This window comes from Trachurus japonicus, chromosome 13 (assembly GCF_045865225.1).
Source record: "Trachurus japonicus isolate A0001 chromosome 13, Traja_1.0".
Classification (NCBI taxonomy): Eukaryota; Metazoa; Chordata; class Actinopteri; order Carangiformes; family Carangidae; genus Trachurus; species Trachurus japonicus.
Genome location: NC_140919.1, coordinates 12,176,854 through 12,198,821, shown reverse-complemented (window position 1 = coordinate 12,198,821; position 21,968 = coordinate 12,176,854). Strand labels below are relative to the sequence as shown.

The 21,968-nt window shown below is 41.8% G+C and overlaps 2 protein-coding genes across 2 annotated transcripts; one reads left to right on the top strand and one right to left on the bottom strand.

The window, feature by feature from the left end:
* Positions 1 to 1,492: 1,492 nt before the first annotated feature.
* Positions 1,493 to 14,257, top strand: gemin4 (gem (nuclear organelle) associated protein 4). The gene is made up of 8 exons (XM_085794855.1): positions 1,493 to 1,722; positions 2,952 to 3,730; positions 4,313 to 5,612; positions 6,207 to 6,363; positions 6,971 to 7,241; positions 11,599 to 12,213; positions 12,559 to 12,669; positions 13,941 to 14,257. Exons 1-8 carry the CDS (start codon positions 1,710 to 1,712, stop codon positions 14,163 to 14,165), a joined length of 3,471 nt encoding a protein of 1,156 aa, XP_085650981.1. The 5' UTR covers positions 1,493 to 1,709; the 3' UTR covers positions 14,166 to 14,257.
* Positions 14,258 to 15,850: 1,593 nt separating this feature from the next.
* LOC146975641 (TLC domain-containing protein 3A-like) lies at positions 15,851 to 20,810 on the bottom strand. The gene is made up of 5 exons (XM_085794403.1): positions 20,542 to 20,810; positions 20,222 to 20,305; positions 18,617 to 18,836; positions 17,714 to 17,809; positions 15,851 to 16,268 (listed from the first exon to the last, which is right to left on the bottom strand). Exons 1-5 carry the CDS (start codon positions 20,664 to 20,666, stop codon positions 15,960 to 15,962), a joined length of 834 nt encoding a protein of 277 aa, XP_085650529.1. The 5' UTR covers positions 20,667 to 20,810; the 3' UTR covers positions 15,851 to 15,959.
* Positions 20,811 to 21,968: the final 1,158 nt, after the last annotated feature.

Genomic DNA, 21,968 nt, shown 5'->3' with positions numbered 1-21,968 from the left:
GTGGTGAATGTAAATGCGTGAGGCTGTGTGTAGGACTGAACGAATGAAGACTTTATTTGCAACATATGAAAGTAACACAATAAAAGAAGAGTAAAAAAAAACAAATCATATAGTTCAGACGAGTGTTACAACAAACAAACCAAACCCCAAAAAGAAACACTAACATGTGTGAAAAGCAGAAATTTGTTCCCAGGTCACCAATTAATCATCTGTTAAATTTGCTATATCAACTGTTATGAAAATGTTTGAGCCCACACACCCATAAAGAGCCTCTTTACCTATGTTCATATTTACAAAACAATAAAACAAATTATGTAATGAATCAATAAAGTGAGAGAACAGCAGGTGACTGTCCATTAGATTTTTACGTAACATTTACTTTTTTACATGTATTTGTTTTGTACATGTTTTAGATTTGCAGCTTATTTGTCGTCTATTATCACACCAAGAAACTTGTTTTCGTGAACTCTAAACTGTGTCAAGAACACCGTCTGCCTACTTGACTATCATGCTAGATTTATTTAGGCTCAATGATAATTTGATCCCATAAACTGTTCCAGTTTATTGATCAACATGTAATGACTGAGTGTGTCCAAAGCCTTTTGTGTGATCAGTGAATACTCCAGCTGCATACTGTTTGTGGTCTACACCTTAACGTTGTCTATCCCCATTTTTACACAGTGCTACAACTTCAGCCCTCGGTGGGCGGATCAAAAAGAAAATTAAAAGGAATTAAAAGGAAATTACATAACGTGTACATTTTTCTTGCTTCATATATTATAGAAAAATACATTCTTTTTCCATTTTCACTCATTTTGATCATCATTTATTCATTTTTATTACTGTGATTGGATTTGTAAACATAAGAAATGTGCACTGGAAGTTTGTGGGGAGTATGCTACTCATGTAGTACTATGTAGCCTACCTCTATATAGCATTTAAGTGCAGTTAATTGTTTGTGTATTTAAATTATATAAACCTTACAATTGGTAGGCTATAAGAATTTATAACCACCAATAATCATGTAGCCAAATACAATAAAATATACTGTATTTATTTTGGTAATTAATCACCTCTAATAGTGACAGGTTAATTTTCTGACATTTGTATCTTATGCAAGATAAATAACATTAATTATCAGTGTGTCATTTGTAGTCCCTGCTCATTTGTCAGCAAGTTATCACTTCTCAGCCTAAGAAATGACATGTGTGAGCATGAGACTTGACAGCCCCATCTAAAATATGACATTAAAGACAGTTTATCGTGTGTCTGATATAAATTAAATATAAAGTGTGTCCTAAATATGTTGCGTCACTAAAGTCGGTTAAAGATAGTACTAAATAAATGCCATGTTGCAGTTGCACCAAAAGTTTGCACATGGGTTCATGTTGACGCCGTCAGTTCCCGGTTCGTCCTGCGGCGGCGCTGTGACGTCAGCGGGTTCCTCTTGTTTCCGGAGTCTTTGACCCGGAAGAGCGGAAGCGCTTTAATACGAACATGTTGACAACAACATGCAGCTGCGGACTGAAGTAAAAACTGAGTCCTGCTGCTGAAATGTACTAAATAATGTTTATGTGGATTAACAGTTGTTTATTTGACTAAATTATCTCTGCGGAGAAAATTATTAACATGAACCGGAAGTGAAAACAGGACTGAACTAAGCTCACGACTTTAATTTAGCTACTTTTAGCGTCTAAACTGAGACATCAATGATGGACAAAGGTAAGTTTAACTTTTTATGATTCAGGTTTTATTATAATAATAATTTGAGTGGAAGTTGCAAAGAAAACTAAAGCCAATCATTTACAGTCAGTTGGAGGAAATTCTGTTAAATGCTTTTTAAAAAGGAGGTCAGACAACAACATTGAAACAAACTTTTTAGATATCATTTAGCTAGACTGCAGACTCTAATATACAAGTGTTAAGCTGAAATCCTGTCGAATTATCAACAATAATTAATAATCAATTTATCACTTCAGTTGCTGTGGCATTTTGTGATTTCCACTGTGATTATTTTACTGTTTTAAAATTTGTCACATATCAGCCACTTTTAACAAGGCAATTTGTTGACACCAACTTTGGCTTAAGGACAATATAATGATTGTTTTTCTCTCTTTCTCATATTTTATAGGCAATATAGTCGTCAGATTCAGACGATTCAGTTCATCAATATTGAAAATGATTAGTTAAACTGTTCAGATCTTATCATAGAATTAAAGACTGGATGACTGCATGAAATAAAAAATTGTCGGTTTCTTTGTCTTACAGTGGGGAAAAAATACTCTAAACTAAGTTAGGAACTAGAGAGACTTATAGTAAAAGCACAAACAAATTAAAGCAGAAGTAAGCAATCCGGTCGTTTTGGCTAATGCTGCGTTCCAGGCAGGCTTTTGAAACCGTAAGTTACAGCTTCAAGTCACAACTTACGACTTTGTAGCGTTCCAGGCAACCCGTAACTCGTGTTTTTCCGACCTGTTTTACCTGTGAAAGTCACTATAACGGCCACTCGTAACTTCCGACGCACCATAACGTCTTGTCAGCCGATGGAGTTAGCAGCCCCCGCCCTCGTCATGGATCTATTGGTCCTCGTCCCTACGTCACCACATTCACGCGCATCCCTTGGCTGCACACACAGCCCTTCATGCCGTTCTCTCCCCTCATTGGATAAAGGTTGTAGGATACAAGGAAAGTTTTCTCCTCGGCTCACAGCAGAGCAGAGTGACTGAGAGACCCGTGTTTTAGACCAAACACTCAATGTAAGTGATTGCTGTCGGAAGATATAACTATTTAAGACTTATATTAACACAAAAATATCGCTTACTTCTGCTTTAACAAAGACAATAATATGTTAAACAAAGTAATGACATTTATAATATACACAGATGAAAGCAGCAGTATTGTTGGAGATATAATGAGAAATATTTCTCCTTTTTTCTTTTTTGTGTTTTCAGACTCAGCAGTTCTCCACGGCGCCTTCCTCTCGGCCAATCAGCTGTGCCGTTCCTCCTCCTCCTCCTCCCTGTCGTCCCTTCAGAAACCCGACTGGAGCAGCGTGGGTCGTCCGGTCCTGGAGGCCGTGACAGAGATCTGCGGTCGGGACGCGACCGGCTGCTGGAGGTCGAAGGTCGCCTGTGTCGTGTGGCTGAAGCTGCTGAGCGGAGAAGCCGAGGAGGACGACGACGTGGAGACGGCGTGGAGGGAAAACCCGTTCTTCGCTCTGGTGAACGGCCTGCCCGACCTCAACCGCGTCGTCCTGCTGGAGCTGGTGAAGTCGACGGCGGCCGCGGACGTTTTCGCCGGTTTCCTGCTGCGGCTCCCTCGGCCTCAGATCTGCGCGGAGCTGGAGCGGCTGGTTCGGTTCGTGGCGAGCAGCCCGGTCCGAGAGGAGGACGTGCAGCTGCTTCTGGACGTGTGGTGGGAGCTGTGGAAGGGAAGGAGAGAAAACACAGACCAGAAACCAGGAGGAGGAGGAGGAGAAAGCATCGAGCTGGCGTTTGCCGACCAGTTTGCTCGTCTGTCGTCTCAGTCTCCTCCTCGTCAGGCCGCCAAGAGGTTAAAGCTGGACACGACGTCGACGACAGATCAACCGACCGGCGCCGACGACGTCCTGCAGCTTCTCCTCCGGGCGCTTGGAGACGTGAAAGATCACGTGACCTCAGCGGATCTCCGCCTGCGAGCCGTCGCCGTCGCCCTCGATTCCCTCTACACGACCTCGCTCATCGACAAACAGGTGCTGAACATATTAACACTTTGGCATTTTTCTAGATGTCTGGGTAGTGTTCGTTGTTGTTTTTTGTTTTTTTGTTCTTCCTGTGTTTCTTTGCTTGTTTGTTTACTGTTTTCAGCTTTGTGTTTTTGTTTTTAAAGGGACAACGAGGAGTTTTGGAAAAGCGAAGCGTTTTCACACTACATTTTTGAGCCTCCACGCACCGTGAAATTCTTTGACCGGTGCAAGACAGACTCATGTTTTCATTCACCAAGAATTAAAGTCAGAGGTTCAAAGACGATCACATACCGTCATAGTTCCGACCATAAACGGCGATTCGGCGGCGTTATTCTCATGACTCGCCACGAAACCGAAAGTACCACTAATAATAACAAAATAACGATAGAGACAAAACAATATATTTATCGAAAATGGGCCCATTAACAAGTGTGGGTAGCGGAGATTCATCCACATTAACGTGAGACTTTTTTATAACCAAATAGAAACTCCTCGTTGTCCCTTTAATTGTTTTTCTTGTGTACTTGTTTGTTGTGGTGATTTTGGATTGATTTTTTAATATAATAAAAAAATGTAATTGACAAACAGGTGACGCTTCCGACCGAAGAGAAGATGCTCGTGTTGTCTAAAGCCGTCGGCCTCAGAGAGAAGAAGAAGAAGAACGGCGAGAAGCTGAGCCCCGAACTCGTCCTGGAGGCTCAGAGAGACCTGCACGCCGCTCGCACGCCGTCTCAGTTTCAGCCCAGCAGCGTGAAGCCGGCTGAGGCCTTGAAGCTGATCGCAGAGCTGATGCAGGTTTGGCTCAGCGGCGGCGTCCTGACATCAACATCACACGACGACAACGACGACTCAGATCTCCGTTACTCTGCGTTCAAACTGCAGCAGAGTCTCCGGAGAGTCCTGTCGGCGCTGGAGGAACCGGACCAGGACGCCGACGTGGTCGCAGAGACGGAGAAACTCAGAGGTTTGATGACGTCGCTGCAGTTCCCTGACGTCCGGACGGCGCCCGAGGTGGAGGTGAAGGTGGCAGCGATCATCATCAGTCACCGTCTGGACGACTATCAGGACGTCGCTGCGTTATTCGCCGGCGAGACAAGCTGGGCCGCCGCCGCCGGTGACGAGCGCTGGTTGGACTGCGTGGAAAAGAACCAGGCGGCGTTCCGGCAGCACGCCACGCTGCTGCGCCTCGCCACCACCCTCATGAGTCAGCTGCACGGCGGCGGCAGCTCGGACGTGGACGTGAGCCGCTGCAGGAAGCTGATGAAAGTCGCCGCAGACATTTTCTCGGCTCTGTCGCTAGAGGACAAGAACAAGTCGCTGGCGGCCATGTTGGCGTTGTCCCCCGGGGGTTTCTGCGGGCGCTCCGTCCCCGCGGCCGTGACCGACGGGTTCCAGCAGGAGCTCAACATGGCGTTCAACTGCATCATCCAGGGAGGGGGCGGAGCCTCGGCAGCTCTGTTGCAGGGTAACCTCAACACGGCCGCCGCTTTGGTGGCTCGAGTGGCGTTTCAGAACCCGGAGGCGGCGCTCAGGTCGTGTTGTCACTCCGCCGTTTTCAACAAGGGGGCGTTCGCGCTGATGGCGAAGATCCTGCAGCTGCTGCCGGGACTCGGAGGACGGACGGCGAGACAAGACGCGGACGAAGGAGAAGACAGTTTGCTCTGCCGGTGTCTGCAGGATGTGATCCAGAACAAACCGCTGTCGGCCGGCGAGAAGGAGCAGCTCCTCCGGTTCCTGAGTCTCCTGATGACGCCCGACGCCCAGGAGGAGGAGAAGAAGGAGGAGGAGGAGAAGAAGGAGGAGGAGGGAGACGACGAGAGGAGGCGGAGCTTCCTGTCGCCTCAGGAGGTCGTGAACACGTTCGTCCTGCCGAACCTCTGCAGCACGAGTGAGTGAGCGAGCTGTGACCTCATCACTGTGGTGGTTAATATTAGGGCTGGGCGATATGAGAAAAGATCCGATCACGATCATTGTTTTCATAAAGTCCATATCGATATATATCACGATATAACTCAAATTACTGTTTTTGTCAAGTTTAAATATTCACTTATGCTCACAAGTGAGATTTGAAGTTATCAGAAGGTCATTTTTGATTTAAATATTTATTTTCTGTCAAAAATTAAACATGACAGATGTAATGATGAACGTTATCCAACAGTTTCAGACAAATAAAAAAGATAGGTCTATTATAACATAATACATATTGTTTATATTCAAGCATTTTTCAAAGACAACATAATAGATTGACTCAACTCTCAGGGTCACGTGACTGTTTATTCATCCCACACATGGGAAATTTGGTTGTTTCAGTTGCATTTGTAACATAAAAACTAGAAGAATATGCAAATATAGAGATATAAAAAACGATGTTAGACAAACATATAGTTCTGTACCAAAATGTTTCAGGAATATAGTATAAAGTTATTTACAAGGATAGAATAAAATTATATACACACACTGATGATCCTCTGTTGTCCTGCAGGAAACGTGTCCTGTGACTCGGAGCTGAGCGTCCAGCTGCTCCACGCCGCTCTGAGCGTTGACGTCGAGGACGCAGCGTCGTCTCCTCACTGGGTGATGAGCTGCTCTCCCTTCCCTCTGCTCTACGTCCTGGCGGAGCTGCACAGTCAGACGCTTAGGTTGGTTTCAGCCTCAGACACTCAGGCAGGCAGGAAACTAGTGACGTGATAAACAATTGATAAAATAGAATATAATTCAACAAAGTGCATAAAGGAGATAACCGATATATATACTGTATATATAAACAAGTGTGTGTCAAGACTTTGCCAATATAAACTGTGATTTTTCTTTCAAAAAGTTTATTTGTATAAAAACTCTGAATAAAAAGAACACACTGTTTATTTTTTACACTTCTAGAGTCAGAACAGTTATAATGGCAAGGCAAGTTTATTTGTACTGCCCATTTTTACAGTTTGCCTCTTGTAATAATAATAATAAACTTTACTTATGTAGTCCTTTTTTAACAAAGTTACAAAGTGCTGTACAGATAAAATAAAATAAGATAATTAAAACAGACAAATGGCGATTCATCCAATGAAAAATTACATGTAAAATCCTTTGGCTCATGGTATTTAAAACTGGAAAAGAAAATACTGTATAAAGTCCCCAAAAATATAAAAAAAGATAAACAGTTGCACCAAGATTTGTATTTCACACTTCCTATAATATCATACATCATTGCAAAATATAATAATAATATTTTCCTCATCATGTTTGTATCTGTAGGTTCGGCGAGCAGCCACCGGGGAGCGCCGTCCACCACTGGTCCATGGACACCACGGAGCTGCTGGTGCTGGTTCTGTCCAGACTGGGTCGGGTGGTGGGGGCGGCGGTGGCGTCGGCCCCTAGCCGCTGGTCCAGAGCTCTGTTCTGGATCTACAATAAGACGGAGGATCTGGACTGGACGGTCCGGTTCCACCTGAAGCCCGTCTGGGGCGACCACTTCAAGAACGAGGTCCCTTCGTCTCTGCTGGACGTGTGTGATTTACCTGAGCAGGTAAAAACCTCATGTCAGGTTTATTCTGGGATATGTCTACAAAATAAAAGCTTTTCACAATATTATATTTAAACTAGAAAAAGCATTTCCAAGAATGGAAATGGTGTGACTGCTGACAGCAACTGAACGCTGTTGCAGAATTAGCAAATAGTGCAAGCTGTGATCACCATACAAATGTTTGACCAAGGTCAGAATCGAACCCACATCCTCATGGTCATTAGACTTCCACTCTGCCTCTAGGCCACAGTGCACACACAGTTGCAGAGACTGTTGTCTGTTAATGATCTGCACACTGTCAACATCAAGAAAGCTTGAGAGTCAAGCTTGAATGACTTAGAATGAAAATGTCTGTGAATTTCAGGCTGAGCACTAACCATATGGCCACAGAGAACCTGAGTTACAATGAGCTTTATACTATGAGGAATCAAAGACTGTCCAATGACAGCTGAATAATTGGAATCAAAAGTCAAGCAATGAAGTGAAATGACTGAGGCAGGAATCGAACCCATGACCATATGATCACTAAACCTTTACTCTGCCACTCGGCTACAGAGAGCACACTGCTTTCAAGACTGTTGTCATTCATTGTAATGTGATGATGTGCTGCAAACTGGTATGAGTAATCAAGGAGATAACAAACACCTGTAACCAATTGAAGGCGGGGGAGGAGAGCAGAATTCAACATAACATAACAAGAGTTCTTCACTTGGATTCGAACCAGTGACCTTAGGGTTGGCAAGCAGTTACCCTAACCCCTACACTACAGTGGAGTTGTCAAGAAGAGAGGTTGAGACTTTGATGAATGTGAGATTTTTTGTGAAAAAGTTAAATATTTGAAAAAGTATAAATAGTTAAAAAGAGAAAAGTAATGCCGATAAAGTTCAAAAAAAGCTGCACGTTTTGATATATGAATTGTTGAAATAGCACAAAGTATGAAGGACTAGAAGAAGACCGTAAAAAGGCGGAAGAAAATGGCCAAACAGAAGAACAATAGTGTGACTGCTTTCAGCAGTCACACTAATTACAGTTTGGCGGTCAGTGTGATGAGTATTTTATAACTAGAAAAAGCATTTCCAAGAATGGAAATGGTGTGACTGCTGACAGCAACTGAACACTGTTGCAGAATTAGCAAATAGTGCAAGCTGTGATCACCATACAAATGTTTGACCAAGGTCAGAATCGAACCCACATCCTCATGGTCATTAGACTTCCACTCTGCCTCTAGGCCACAGTGCACACACAGTTGCAGAGACTGTTGTCTGTTAATGATCTGCACACTGTCAACATCAAGAAAGCTTGAGAGTCAAGCTTGAATGACTTAGAATGAAAATGTCTGTGAATTTCAGGCTGAGCACTAACCATATGGCCACAGAGAACCTGAGTTACAATGAGCTTTATACTATGAGGAATCAAAGACTGTCCAATGACAGCTGAATAATTGGAATCAAAAGTCAAGCAATGAAGTGAAATGACTGAGGCAGGAATCGAACCCATGACCATATGATCACTAAACCTTTACTCTGCCACTCGGCTACAGAGAGCACACTGCTTTCAAGACTGTTGTCATTCATTGTAATGTGATGATGTGCTGCAAACTGGTACGAGTAATCAAGGAGATAACAAACACCTGTAACCAATTGAAGGCGGGGGAGGAGAGCAGAATTCAACATAACATAACAAGAATTCTTCCCTTGGATTCGAACCAGTGACCTTAGGGTTGGCAAGCATCCACCCTAACCCCTACACTACAGTGGAGTTGTGAAGAAGAGAGGTTGAGACTTTGATGAATGTGAGATTTTTTGTGAAAAAGTTAAATATTTGAAAAAGTATAAATAGTTAAAAAGAGAAAAGTAATGCCGATAAAGTTCAAAAAAAGCTGCACGTTTTGATATATGAATTGTTGAAATAGCACAAAGTATGAAGGACTAGAAGAAGACCGTAAAAAGGCGGAAGAAAATGGCCAAACAGAAGAACAATAGTGTGACTGCTTCAGCAGTCACACTAATGAGTGCACCTGCTTGGTTATCAATGAAAATGTATGGCTCACTAATAATCTATGAATATAATTAGTGTGACTGCTGAAGCTGAAGCAGTCACACTATTGTTCTTCTGTTTGGCCATTTTCTTCCGCCTTTTTACGGTCTTCTTCTAGTCCTTCATACTTTGTGCTATTTCAACAATTCATATATCAAAACGTGCAGCTTTTTTTGAACTTTATCGGCATTACTTTTCTCTTTTTAACTATTTATACTTTTTCAAATATTTAACTTTTTCACAAAAAATCTCACATTCATCAAAGTCTCAACCTCTCTTCTTGACAACTCCACTGTAGTGTAGGGGTTAGGGTGGATGCTTGCCAACCCTAAGGTCACTGTTTCGAATCCAAGGGAAGAACTCTTGTTATGTTATGTCGAATTCTGCTCTCCTCCCCCGCCTTCAATTGGTTACAGGTGTTTGTTATCTCCTTGATTACTCATACCAGTTTGCAGCACATCATCACATTACAATGAATGACAACAGTTTTGAAAGCAGTGTGCTCTCTGTAGCCGAGTGGCAGAGTAAAGGTTTAGTGATCATATGGTCATGGGTTCGATTCCTGCCTCAGTCTTTTCACTTCATTGCTTGACTTTTGATTCCAATTATTCAGCTGTCATTGGACAGTCTTTGATTCCTCATAGTATAAAGCTCATTGTAACTCCGGTTCTCTGTGGCCATATGGTTAGTGCTCAGCCTGAAATTCACAGACATTTTCATTCTAAGTCATTCAAGCTTGACTCTCAAGCTTTCTTGATGTTGACAGTGTGCAGATCATTAACAGACAACAGTCTCTGCAACTGTGTGTGCACTGTGGCCTAGAGGCAGAGTGGAAGTCTAAAGACCATGAGGATGTGGGTTCGATTCTGACCTTGGTCAAACATTTGTATGGTGATCACTGCTTGCACTATTTGCTAATTCTGCAACAGCGTTCAGTTGCTGTCAGCAGTCACACCATTTCCATTCTTGGAAATGCTTTTTCTAGTTATTTCTTAATTCATATATAGAAACTGTATGTCAAGTATATAGTAAATATAGAAACAGTCGATCCATCCATCCATCCATCCATCCATCTTGTTCCATTCATCCGGTCCCGGGTCGCGGGGGCAGCAGCCTGAGCAGGGACACCCAGACTTCCCTCTCCCCAGACACTTCCTCCAGCTCTTCCGGGAGGTTCCCTAGATGTTCCCAGGCCAGCCGGGTGACATAGTCACTCCAGCGTGTCCTGGGACTTCCCAGGGGTCTCCGACCGGCAGAACATGCCCGGAACACCTCCCGAGGGAGGCGTCCAGGGGGCATCCGGTACAGCTGGCTCCTTTCGATGTGGAGGAGCAGCGGCTCTACTCCGAGCTCCTCCCGGGTGACAGAGCTCCTCACCCTATCCCTAAGGGAGCGCCTCACCACCCTGCGGAGGAAACTCATTTTGGCCGCTTGTATCCGAGATCTTGTTCTTTTGGTCATGACCCAGAGTTCATGACCATAGGTGAGTGTGGGAACGTAGATTGACCGGTAAATCGAGAGCTTTGCCTTTCGGCTCAGCTCCTTCTTCACCACGACGGACCGATACAATGACCGCATTACTGCGGCCGCTGCACCGATCCGCCTGTCGATCTCGCGCTCCGTTCTCCCTTCACTCGTGAACAAGACCCCGAGATACTTAAACTCCTCCACCTGAGGCAGGAACTCTCCCCCGACCTGGAGGGTGCAAGCCACCTTTTTACGGTAGAGAACCATGGCCTCGGACTTGGAGGTGCTGATTCTCATCCCAGCTGCTTCACACTCGGCTGCAAACCGCCCCAGTGCATGCTGAAGGTCCTGGCTCGAAAGAACCAACAGAACAACATCATCTGCAAAAAGCAGAGATGAGATCTAGTGGCTCCCGAACCAGACCCCCTCCGGCCCTTGGCTGCGCCTAGAAATTCTGTCCATAAAGATAATGAACAGAACCGGTGACAAAGGGCAGCCCTACTGGAGTCCAACATGCACTGGGAACAGGTCTAACTTACTGCCGGCCATGCGAACCAAGCTCCTGCTCCGGTCGTACAGGGACTGTACAGCCCTTAGCAGAGGGCCTCCGACCCCATTCTCCCGGAGCACTACCACTAACAATACAATAACATAAAATAGTTGAAGTTTTACCTTTTATATTTTCTTTCTTAAGGTTTCAAGCTTCAAGCTTTCAAGCTCTGTGGAGCTCTTTGTGTTGCACTCTGCATGAAAAGTGCTATATAAATAAAAAAAAGTTTAAGTCTTTAAATATCAGTATTTTCCATGTTAATTGTCTTTGTCTCTTGGACTGACGTCTCACTCTCTCTCTCTGCAGGACTGGTCCGGTCTGGACCTGCCTCAGTACGGACCCGGTACCGGTCTCCTGGCCTGGATGGAGTGCTGCTCCGTATCGGACGCTCTCCGCTCCACCATGTTGTCCCGCCTCTCACTGGACCGGCGCCGTGCCGACCACGTCAACATGTTCAGCAAAGGGCTGCTGGTGGCTCTGACCCAGACTCTGCCCTGCTGCTCCACGGCCCAGTGGACGCGGCTCCTCGGCGCCCTGAGGGAGCTCGTCTCCTCCGGCCGCCTCCACGTGCCGTTCTCCCTGGAGTACGTGGACTTCCTGCCGCTGCTGGACCTGCGGCGGTTCTCCTGCGAGCTGCGCGTGTCCGTCCTGCTGCTACGCGTCCTGCAGCTGCTCTGCGGCTCCAGCTGCTCCCACTGGCTGTCGGCGGACGGCTGGGCGCACGTCGGCCGGCTCTACGCCCTCGCTGTGAGGGAGACCATGAGCTCAGTCAGAACCAAGCTGCCTCTGCCGTCTCCTCCCGGCGCGTGGACCGCCTTGGCTTCGTCATCGCCTCCTAAAGCGGCGGCGGCATCCAGAGACCCGGCTCTTCCTCCTCCTCCTCCTCCCTGCGGCTCGGTCCTCATCTCTAAAACGTCTCCGGTAGGGCTGGGACGATATGCTTTTCTCCCGATTCGATTCTTCTACGATTTTTTGGATGCTGATTCGATTTAAATTGCGATTCTACGATATTGCCGATTCTCTCGATTTTTAGTCTGCATTTTTAACATTTATCTGCACACAAATACTGTAGGAGCCTATAAATTAACATACTCCATTATAAAGTGAACTTAAACCCTTTTCAAAACCTGTACTCTCTGTATGTAAAAAAGGCTAACAAATGCACATTGCACAATATTTAAAAAAATAAATTAATCAATCAATTTAAAAATCGTCAAAAAAGATATTGCGATATTTATGTGAATCGTTTTTTTCTCCCACCCCTAGTCTCCGGTGAAATCAGAGGAGACGCAGATGAAGCAGGAGTTGGAGACGGACCTCAGCCAGGAGGTTCTGTTTGTCCTCAGCCAGTTGTTCTGCCACGTCCAACACGTCCAGGTGAGAATCCGTTATCAATGACACTGGAGTCTGATTGGCTGGAAGCTGTGGACTGACATAACGTTCGTGAACGACACAACACTGGCGTTTTCTTCCTGCAACTTTAGTCATTTCTAGCAAATAATAAAATTCACGCTCTCCAGCAGCTGAAGTTTACTCTGCTGAACTGAACAGGATGCATTTTTATCTTCAATTCAGTTTAGTTTTATATTATTTATTGTAGTTTTTATTTATTTATTTGTTTTTTTAAATAAGTTTTCTTTTTTTTTTACATATTGTTTGGGGCTTTTTGCCTTTTAATTGATAGGACAGTTGACAGTTGAGGACAGGAAACGAGCTGTGATTGGCTGCTCCTCCTGCTCCCTCTACCTGACTGGAGGAGAATCGTCGGTCGCGGTGGATTTTGTCAAATACGATTACAGGCTGTAGGTGGAACCAGGGGAGTTGTATTTCGTCCTAAATTACTCATTTAATGTCCGACTATCAGAATATAGTGACAGTTCCAGCAAATATGACTGAATAATTGTTACCAACTGAAGCTTTAACTGCTGGTTTTAGTTTTAGTTTCAATAACCCTGATACATCTTCCCCTCATCTGTTCCTAACAACGGAGCAGCTAGAGGTAGACATATATACACCACAACTAAACTGCAATAATACACTGTCTGCATCACAATCTACAAAGTTGTAGTACAAAGTTGTTGTATGAAGCTGTCAGACAATTAGACATGAAAATATGTAAAAAATTTTATAAAGCACATTTAAAGGGACAACGAGGAGTTTTGGAAAAGCAAAGCGTTTTCACACTACATTTATGAGCCTCCGCATGCACCGTAAAATTCTTTGACCAGCGCAAGACAGACTCATGTTTTCATTCATCAAGAATTAAAGTCAGAGGTTCAAAGACGATCACATACCGTCGTAGTTCCGACCATAAACGGCGATTCGGCGGCGTTATTCTCATGACTCGCCGCGAAACCGAAAGTAAAGAAACGCTGTTCGGCTCGCCCAGCATTTCCGCCACCACTAATAATAACAAAATAACGATAGAGACAAAACGATATATTTATCGAAAATGGGCCCATTAACAAGTGTGGGGAACGTAGATTCATCCACATTAATATGAGACTTTTTTATTGTTGTGGAATTTTTCATTCTGCCGATGGAGAAAACTCCTCGTTGTCCTTTTTAAAAAACAACCTCAGTTGACTGAAGATTTGAACATTTATAAAAAATTACAATATTTAGTCTGACTCATATTTCTCTCTCAGGTGATGATGCCTGGCGGTGAGTGCGAGCCGCTCTTCCTGTCCAGTCTGGAGATCCTCAGCCACTATGAAGCCGTCATGGCCGCCTTCCCCGAGAGCAGCAGCGCGTTGGAGAGCGACAACACCCGGCACTTCTTCAGCACCATCACCGACAACCTGCAGAACCTGGAGATGAAGCTGGTGCTGCAGCAGAAGATCTCACAGCTGGTGTCGGCGGAAACACAGTGATCCTCACATTTTGTTTCAGTGTTTTCAGTCAAATCAAAGAGTTTTTCTTTTCAAAATAATGTGTTGGAATAAAAACCCACATTTTCACAGCAGATATCTTTTTATGCCTCTGATTTATTTCTATTCTAAAACTTAACAAACTTACAGTTTATTGAGTTTAACATCAACATCACCACAGATAAAGACGAAATAAAATAAATATGTGACACTGCAGCGTTGAGGTCAGCTGGTCCTTTATGTTCATATGTCTCTTTAAATGATAAGATATCTTTATATACGTGCCACGGTGTCGAAACTCACAATAACAAATAATAAAACCCATAAAAAGGAGTTTACGGTGCTGAGTTCAAGTGTTCTTAGGGAATGTGAGACTTCCCTTTCAGTTATAACCAAAGGTTCAGTGTGCAGCCAGAAAGAAACAACACACTAATCCTCAAACCAAATAACATACACCAGAAGGAAAATAATTTATAATCGAAAAATACATATAATGTGCAGTTTTTCTTTTTTTGTTTTTAGTTTTGCAATTCTTTTTTTTTTCTATTTTCAGTGGAAACTTCCCACTTGCACACTTTTCCCTGTTTTTCACCCAGTTGGCTTGTTTCCTAAATAACTGACACAAACATCTGGATCAGTCTCTGGACTCTGGACCTGCGTTCTTTAGTTTCACTCTCTTACAGTGTCGACTCCTGTTTGGCTGCACAAATGTTATTTCTGTCCTTTATTTGAGGACATTGTATGATGTCAAATGCCTTATTTCCTTTTCAGTATTTTATTCTGCCTTAAAACTGAGTCGGTCAATTTCTGTGCCAATGTCAAATTTTAGGTCTTATGTTTTTTTAACCAGATGTTTAAATGTTTAAAGTCCAGTTTATGTTTCAGCAACTCTTTATTTTACTTCACATCAAACCAATAAACACAGAACAACTTCACTGCTCTGTGTAAGCTGCAAAGTAAAACTATTTGTATAGTCTTTGTCCTCAGGCTGAAATGTTTGAAATCTAATCCCCCTCCTAAAATATGTTGAAATCCTTCTTTTCCACAGTGAATTGTTTGTGAGGAACAATGACTGCTTGTGTGAACACAAACTGTGATGGGAATATGACTGTACTCACAGGCAGCAGGTATAATTTAAGTTTTATTAATCAACACACGAAAAGAATAATACAAAAATATTATCTTAAAAGTTGCAAAGCATCAACAATGTAATTTCACACAATGTTGTAATTCATAGATAAGCCACAAAATGGTGTAGTGCAAATAATAAACACTGAGAATAAAAAACAAACATTTGTGAGGAAAAAAAAGTTGTAAGTCAGAAACTCTGAGAAAATTTTTTGTTTCACAACAATGTACTTGTAATATTTGTAATATTCAGCAAAAAAATCTATTCCATTTAGTTTAAAGCAATTTTATAAGAAAGATGTAAATATTGTAGTACTATATATAGTATAGAATATTTAAAAAAAACTGTGAGTAAAACAGTGTTTTTGTGTTGTCTGTGAAAAAAGTTTTTCTAGGAAAACAAGTTATTTTAGGATTTTGAAAAGATGAAAATTTGAGAAAAACATTTAGCTTTGAGAATACAAAAATATGTATTCTGTAAAAACAATCACCAACTCAAAATATTTCAGGGGAAGTGTAAAAATTTCTTTAAAAAACATTTAATTAAAAATATAAATAAATTTCTGACTTTTTCCTTCATTAATTAAAAAACATACTTTCATTTTTTTCCTCATAAAAGATTCTCAGAGCAGCGTTTCTAACAAACATCAGACCACTTCCTGTTGGTGGTCAGTTTGTCTTCAGTCCGTCTTTGTCTTTGTCTTTGTCTCCGTCTGGTCCTCGTCTCCTCTGTCTCAGGTAAAGTCTCCTCGCCTTCTTCAGCAGCAGCGTGAACCAGTACAGCTGTGGGGCCAGGATCACCAGATTACCCACGTTGCAGTGCAGCGGCAGGTGGGAGGGCACCCGGTGCAGCGAGAGGCCGAACTGGCGCCCGTACATCCAGTACATGAACGGGAAGATCAGGATGCGACAGGTGAAGAAGCTCAGGAGGACGACCAGGCCGTTGAGCTGGTGAAGCCTGGAGCTGTCGAGGCCGAGCTGGACGAAAACAGGTTGGATTTATTAGTTCAATCTTACAATCTAAGATAATAATTTAATAGTTTTATTAATAAAAGCAAAAGAGTATACACAAACATCCTCCTAAATAATAAAAGAAGAATGTGTTATGTCATAATTCATAGATAAAAAGGCACACAATAACGTAGAACAATGAAATAAACTCTAAGAATGAAAACAAACAGGGAAAAAAAGTTGTAATATATTAAAGCAGATATCATCGGCACGGCCGTTTCGGCTAATGCTGTGTTCAAGGCAGGCTTTTGAAACCGTAAGTTACAGCTTCAAGTCACAACTACGACTTGGTAGCGTTCCAGGTAACCCGTAGCTCGTGTTTTTACCGTCCTGTTGTCTGTGAAAGTTCCCTATAACGGCCACTCGTAACTTCCGACCCGTGAACTCGTACCAGATCGAACTGGTATGACTTCACAGGAAGCCCCCGCCCTTGTCAGGCATCAATTGGTCCTCGTGCTACGTCACCACATTCACGCGCATCCCTTGGCTGCACACACAGCCCTTCATGCCGTTCTCTCCCCTCATTGGATAACACTTGTATCCCACAAGGAAAATTTTCTCCTCGGGTTACAGCAGAGCAGAGTGACGGAGAGACTCGTGTTTAGGCTGAAATACTTCATGTAAGTGATTGCTGACGGAAAATAGGACTATTTAGGACTTATATTAACAAAAACATTCCACTGATATCTGCTTTAAGATAAAGATAAAATGTTAAAACTCTGAGAATCTCTGTGAATTTTGAAGAAAACAAACTCCATCAATTTTGAGAAAACTGCAAGATTTCAAAACAAAAAAAAAGCTGATTAATTTTTAAAAGTTGAAAATTTACAAGAAAAAAAGTCAAGATTTGAGAAAGAAAAATCTGTATTTTAAGAGAACATCAAAACATTTGAAGTCATAGTATTAATAAAGATAAGTATTTTAGAAAAAAGTTGGGGGAAAAAACTACAAAAAAGGGTTCAGGACAAACCTCAAAGTTTGCAGTTATAGCTTGGAAAAAATGCTATTAATTTGAAAACAATTTGTAATTGATTTTTATGCAATTTTATGAGAAAAAAACAAAATGTGAAAAAAATTGTATTTTCAGAGTTGATACAGAAATAACGACAAAAATATTAGAGCAAAATTCTGAGACAGTCTGTGATCTTTAGATGAAGTTATATCTCAAAGATTTATGATTGTATAATCGATCCAACTCTAAATAAAGCCTCAGTTTTCTACTTTTTATTCCACATTTTACATCTTCTCATCAAGACCCTTTGGCCCTGAGGTCACTGAGGTCATAACCTCAAATGTTTTGGTCTTTTTAAGCCTCATTGCAGCTTTTTATTTTTATTATTTTTTAAATCTTTTTAACACAAAAATGAAGAAGAAAGAATAAAGTGCAATGTAACATAAAGTTAATTGTTTACCTGGATCAGGATCTTCCCTACAGAGACGAACGGCGTGCTGAACTCTGTGATGAACATGCAGCCGATGAAGAAATCGCCCAGACCTCTCCTGAAGAACTGGAAACACACACACACACACACAGATCAGTCATCCTGCAGCGAAGTGTGTGTGTGTGTGTGTGCAGGGCCGTTGCTAGGAATTCTGGGCCCCCTTAAAGAATACTAAAGTGGGCCCCTCCCCTTAACTTTTCCTTTTTTTTCTTAGACTACGTATGTATTATCGTTTTTTATTCAGCCTTCTTTGTTTTGATGCTAATGCAGCATTACACTGCAAAACTCAAGTATCTTAGCAAGAATATTTGTCTTATTTCTAGTCAAAATGTCATTTCTAGTCAAAACAAATCTCATTATACTTAAAATAAGACACTTCATATTAAAAGTAGCTTGTTTTTAGACACTTTTGACTTCTTTCAAGCATATTTTCACTTGGAATAAGTAGAAAAAATCTGGTAGTGGAGCAAGTTTTTCTTCCTTATTACAAGCACAAAAAACTTAATTTCACTGGCAGATTTTTCTATTTATCGTGAATTTAAGTGAAAATGATCTAAAAACAAGTTAATTTTTAGGTGATGAGTCTTATTTCAAGTGGAAAGAGATTAGTTTTGACTAGAAATGAGACATTTGGACAAGAAATAAGACAAATATTCTTGGAAAGATGTTGAGTTTTTACAGTGTACTATGAGTATTAGTCAGGGTCTTACGCAGAATAAATCAGTCATACAAAGATTAGACTACTGGGGGTTTTTTATGGGCCCCACTGGGCGCTGGGCCCCTAGAATTATCATCACCTTTCTCCCCTATACAACGGCCCTGTGTGTGTGTCTAATGTACAGATATTGATCCGACCAATCACAGTGACCGTACCAGAGTGATGGGCATGAAGACGAGCAGCAGCGTCAGGTGGTGCAGGACCAACATGGCGTCCTTGCGGAGGAACGACGCCACCGTCTTCGGGGAGTGGCCGTCGTGTTCGCCGATCTGACCTCTGACCTTCTGGCCGTAGAAGTAGCTCAGGTACATGGCGAAGATGTCGTAGGCCATGTACGGAGCTCCGAACACGGTGAAGCCGTTCACCAACCAGTGGCTGAGGTGAGACGAGAGGCAGCGTCACCGATTAACATGAACCAGTCACTATGGGATGTTTTAGTACGGTGGCCTTGAAGGTTCAACTCACTGCATAGGGATAGTCCAACATTTTGGCAAATTGGCCCATAATCCCTATAGTCATAGCAGTAGGTTCGTTACCTTTAATTGTCGATGCAAGCTATTTTTAGAACGGTGGAGCAGAGCCGTGAGCTGCTCAGAGCTACGCTACAGAGGCATATGGTATTTTTGCATTTCCCTCATCAAACTCATCAAATACACAATCCAACAACTCCAAAACGCTCTGGTGGACAAGTTGTGACCTGCACATTCATCACGCTATGAGATAATAACACAACGTTACCAGACAGAGTTGTTTTAGAGGGAAATATTAGAAATACTTTATTTAATCCCCGAGGGGAAATTCAAAATGTCACAGAGCAGCAGCAAGACAACACAGCACAAACACTGAGTAAAAATACATGAAGACATAAAAACACATAGTGTACTAAAACCCAGAATAAAAAAGAAATAAATATATGAATACGAGATGCGTGTAGAAGGTTAAAAAGTTAAGAAGTTAAAGAAGTGCTGGGTCCAGGATGCTTATGGTGACTGCATTAATTAATCAGATTGAGGAGTTGTACAGCTGTATTGCAGTGGGTATGAATGAATGTTTATATCGCTCTCTTGAGCAGCGGGGGAGTCTGTATCTGTGACTGAAAGTACTTTTAAGACTGTCCAGTGTTTTATGGAGGGGATGGGTGGTGTTGTCAGTGATCCTGAGGAATTTTGTTCGGACTCTGTTTTCGGTGACTTCCTCCAGGGTGCTCAGCTTCACCCCTACAACAGACTGACTGGGCCTTCTTGATCAGCTTGTTAAGCTTGTTTGCGTCCCTTTTCTTTATGCCCACACCCCAGCACACCACAGCAAAAAAGAGGGAACTGGCTACAACAGTCTGATAAAACATATTAAGCATCCTGTTGCACACATTAAAAGACTTAAGCCTCCTCAAAAAATACAAGCGGCTCAGGCCCTTGTATATACAGAGACATATACAGAAATACTGCTTGATGAAAAACTGCCCCTGAAGGCAACGTGCAGCAGCGGTTTCGCATGAATTTCCCTCTAAAACAACTTTACTTTGCTCTCACTATAGGGATTATGGCAATGGGCCAATTTTTTGCAGCATGTTTGTGAGCTGAGCCTTCAGGGCCACCGTATTTCAGTGACATAAATACTTCAAACTTTGCTCAACCTGTGTCACACCTGTTTATGACAACGACCGAACAAACCGGTTTTTATGGTTGGTGTGTGTGTGTGTGTGTGTGTGTGTGTGTGTGTGTGTGTGTGTGTGTGTGTGTGTGTGTGTGTCATTATCTCACCTGTCCGTCATGACATCACTGCATGACGTCACCACCCTCACTCCAGCTGCAGTGGCCAAAGATGCATGAATGGCAGAAACAAGCCTGAAGAAACAAAAGTAGGCTAAACGTAATAAATAATAAAATAAATGGCTATTATTTCTATGCCTCTATTATTTATTTATGACATATTATGATTTATTATCGTCCCTTTAAGCATTTAAAATAGATAAATGTGCCTTTTGCTTTATAAAAACTTTATTAAAATGTTATATCAGAGCCGAATTGACTAACTCTTAATAATAATCCATTAAACAGTCGGTAATAATCGATCATCTGACCTCTCGCTGACACACACCACGTCCGCTTCAGTCCAGTGAGTGAACCACGACCTGAGGACTTTCCTGAAGCTGAAGAACAAACCCGGAAACACCGCAGCTCCACAGGTCAGCGCCGCCAGCATCATAACAACACACACAGACACACACAGAGAGAGAGACACACAATGCACACAACAAATAATCGATCAGAACCGATCGATAACAAAGACTCCTGCAGCCCGGGGAGGACGCAGCATAACGGAGAGAGAGAGAGAAGAGAGAGGAGTGACAGCGGCTTCAGCCCATTCAGCCTTGTTGCTGCTTAACTTCCTCGTGCTGGGGTTAAGTTTCATTTGCAGGGCTCTGATTGGTCGGAGGAGACGAGCTGTGAACCAATAGGAACGATCGACCTCAGATCACCTCTGAATGAGTTCATATCAAACACATGGACTGTAAAACCCCAGAGTGAGCAAACAATAGGCCTATCAACACCATGTAAACACAGACTGTGAATAATGAGCATATAGAGATGTTTTTATTTATATTTATATGTTTTTATAAAATAAAAAAAGTACAAAACTCCCACCACACTACAAATATAGTATGTATTTATATGCAACATGTATATAAAACTAGATCACATTACATTACATTTATTTACATTTCATGTTCATAAACTGGAACAAATATTACATATTTAGCTATTATGGGTGTTATAAATATAAATACATTATCATTATGAAATTTGATATACCATTATATAAACCATTATTAACATTATTTTTGTTATATTTGTACGGTAGGCTATATGTACAGACAGATAGATAGATAGATAGATAGATAGATAGATAGATAGATAGATAGATAGATAGATAGATAGATAGATAGATAGATAGATAGATAGATAGATAGATACCGTAGGTAGGTAGGTAGATAGATAGATAGATAGATAGATAGATAGATAGATAGATAGATAGATAGATAGATAGATAGATAGATAGATAGATAGATAGATAGATAGATAGATAGATACCGTAGATAGATAGATAGATAGATAGATAGATAGATAGATAGATAGATAGATAGATAGATAGATAGATAGATAGATAGATAGATAGATAGATAGATAGATAGATTTTATATACATTTTTATATATGATTTGCATAATTGTTGATCTTGATCATCACATTTTAATATAAATACAGCAGCATTATTACATTTATATTATTTTAGAGACTCACATGACATACTTATATAAATAACATTGTGGTATGTATATATAATACACTGTTGCCCATAAATTCGGAATAATATATATATATTTCTTTACCTCTTCTCCTGAAATGTTTGTGATAATGTGATTTTTTTGTTGATCGATATAGTGTACTGTATATGTACTATATCTTCTCAAAACTTTATTGATCAACCCCTTCCAAACATGTCACTG

What these genes read in the sequence shown, in the direction of transcription:
- gemin4 (XM_085794855.1), top strand. An exon ending in CCTCGCTCATCGACAAACAG is followed by an intron (nt 3,731 to 4,312) that starts GTGCTGAACATA and finishes ATTGACAAACAG; the next exon opens with GTGACGCTTCCGACCGAAGA. An exon ending in CTGCACAGTCAGACGCTTAG is followed by an intron (nt 6,364 to 6,970) that starts GTTGGTTTCAGC and finishes TTGTATCTGTAG; the next exon opens with GTTCGGCGAGCAGCCACCGG.
- LOC146975641 (XM_085794403.1), bottom strand. Translation starts at nt 20,666, where the DNA reads ATGATGCTGGCGGCGCTGACCTGTGGAGCTGCGGTGTTTCCGGGTTTG. An exon ending in AGTGATGTCATGACGGACAG is followed by an intron (nt 18,837 to 20,221) that starts GTGAGATAATGA and finishes GTCTCACCTCAG; the next exon opens with CCACTGGTTGGTGAACGGCT. An exon ending in TCTTCATGCCCATCACTCTG is followed by an intron (nt 17,810 to 18,616) that starts GTACGGTCACTG and finishes GTGTGTTTCCAG; the next exon opens with TTCTTCAGGAGAGGTCTGGG.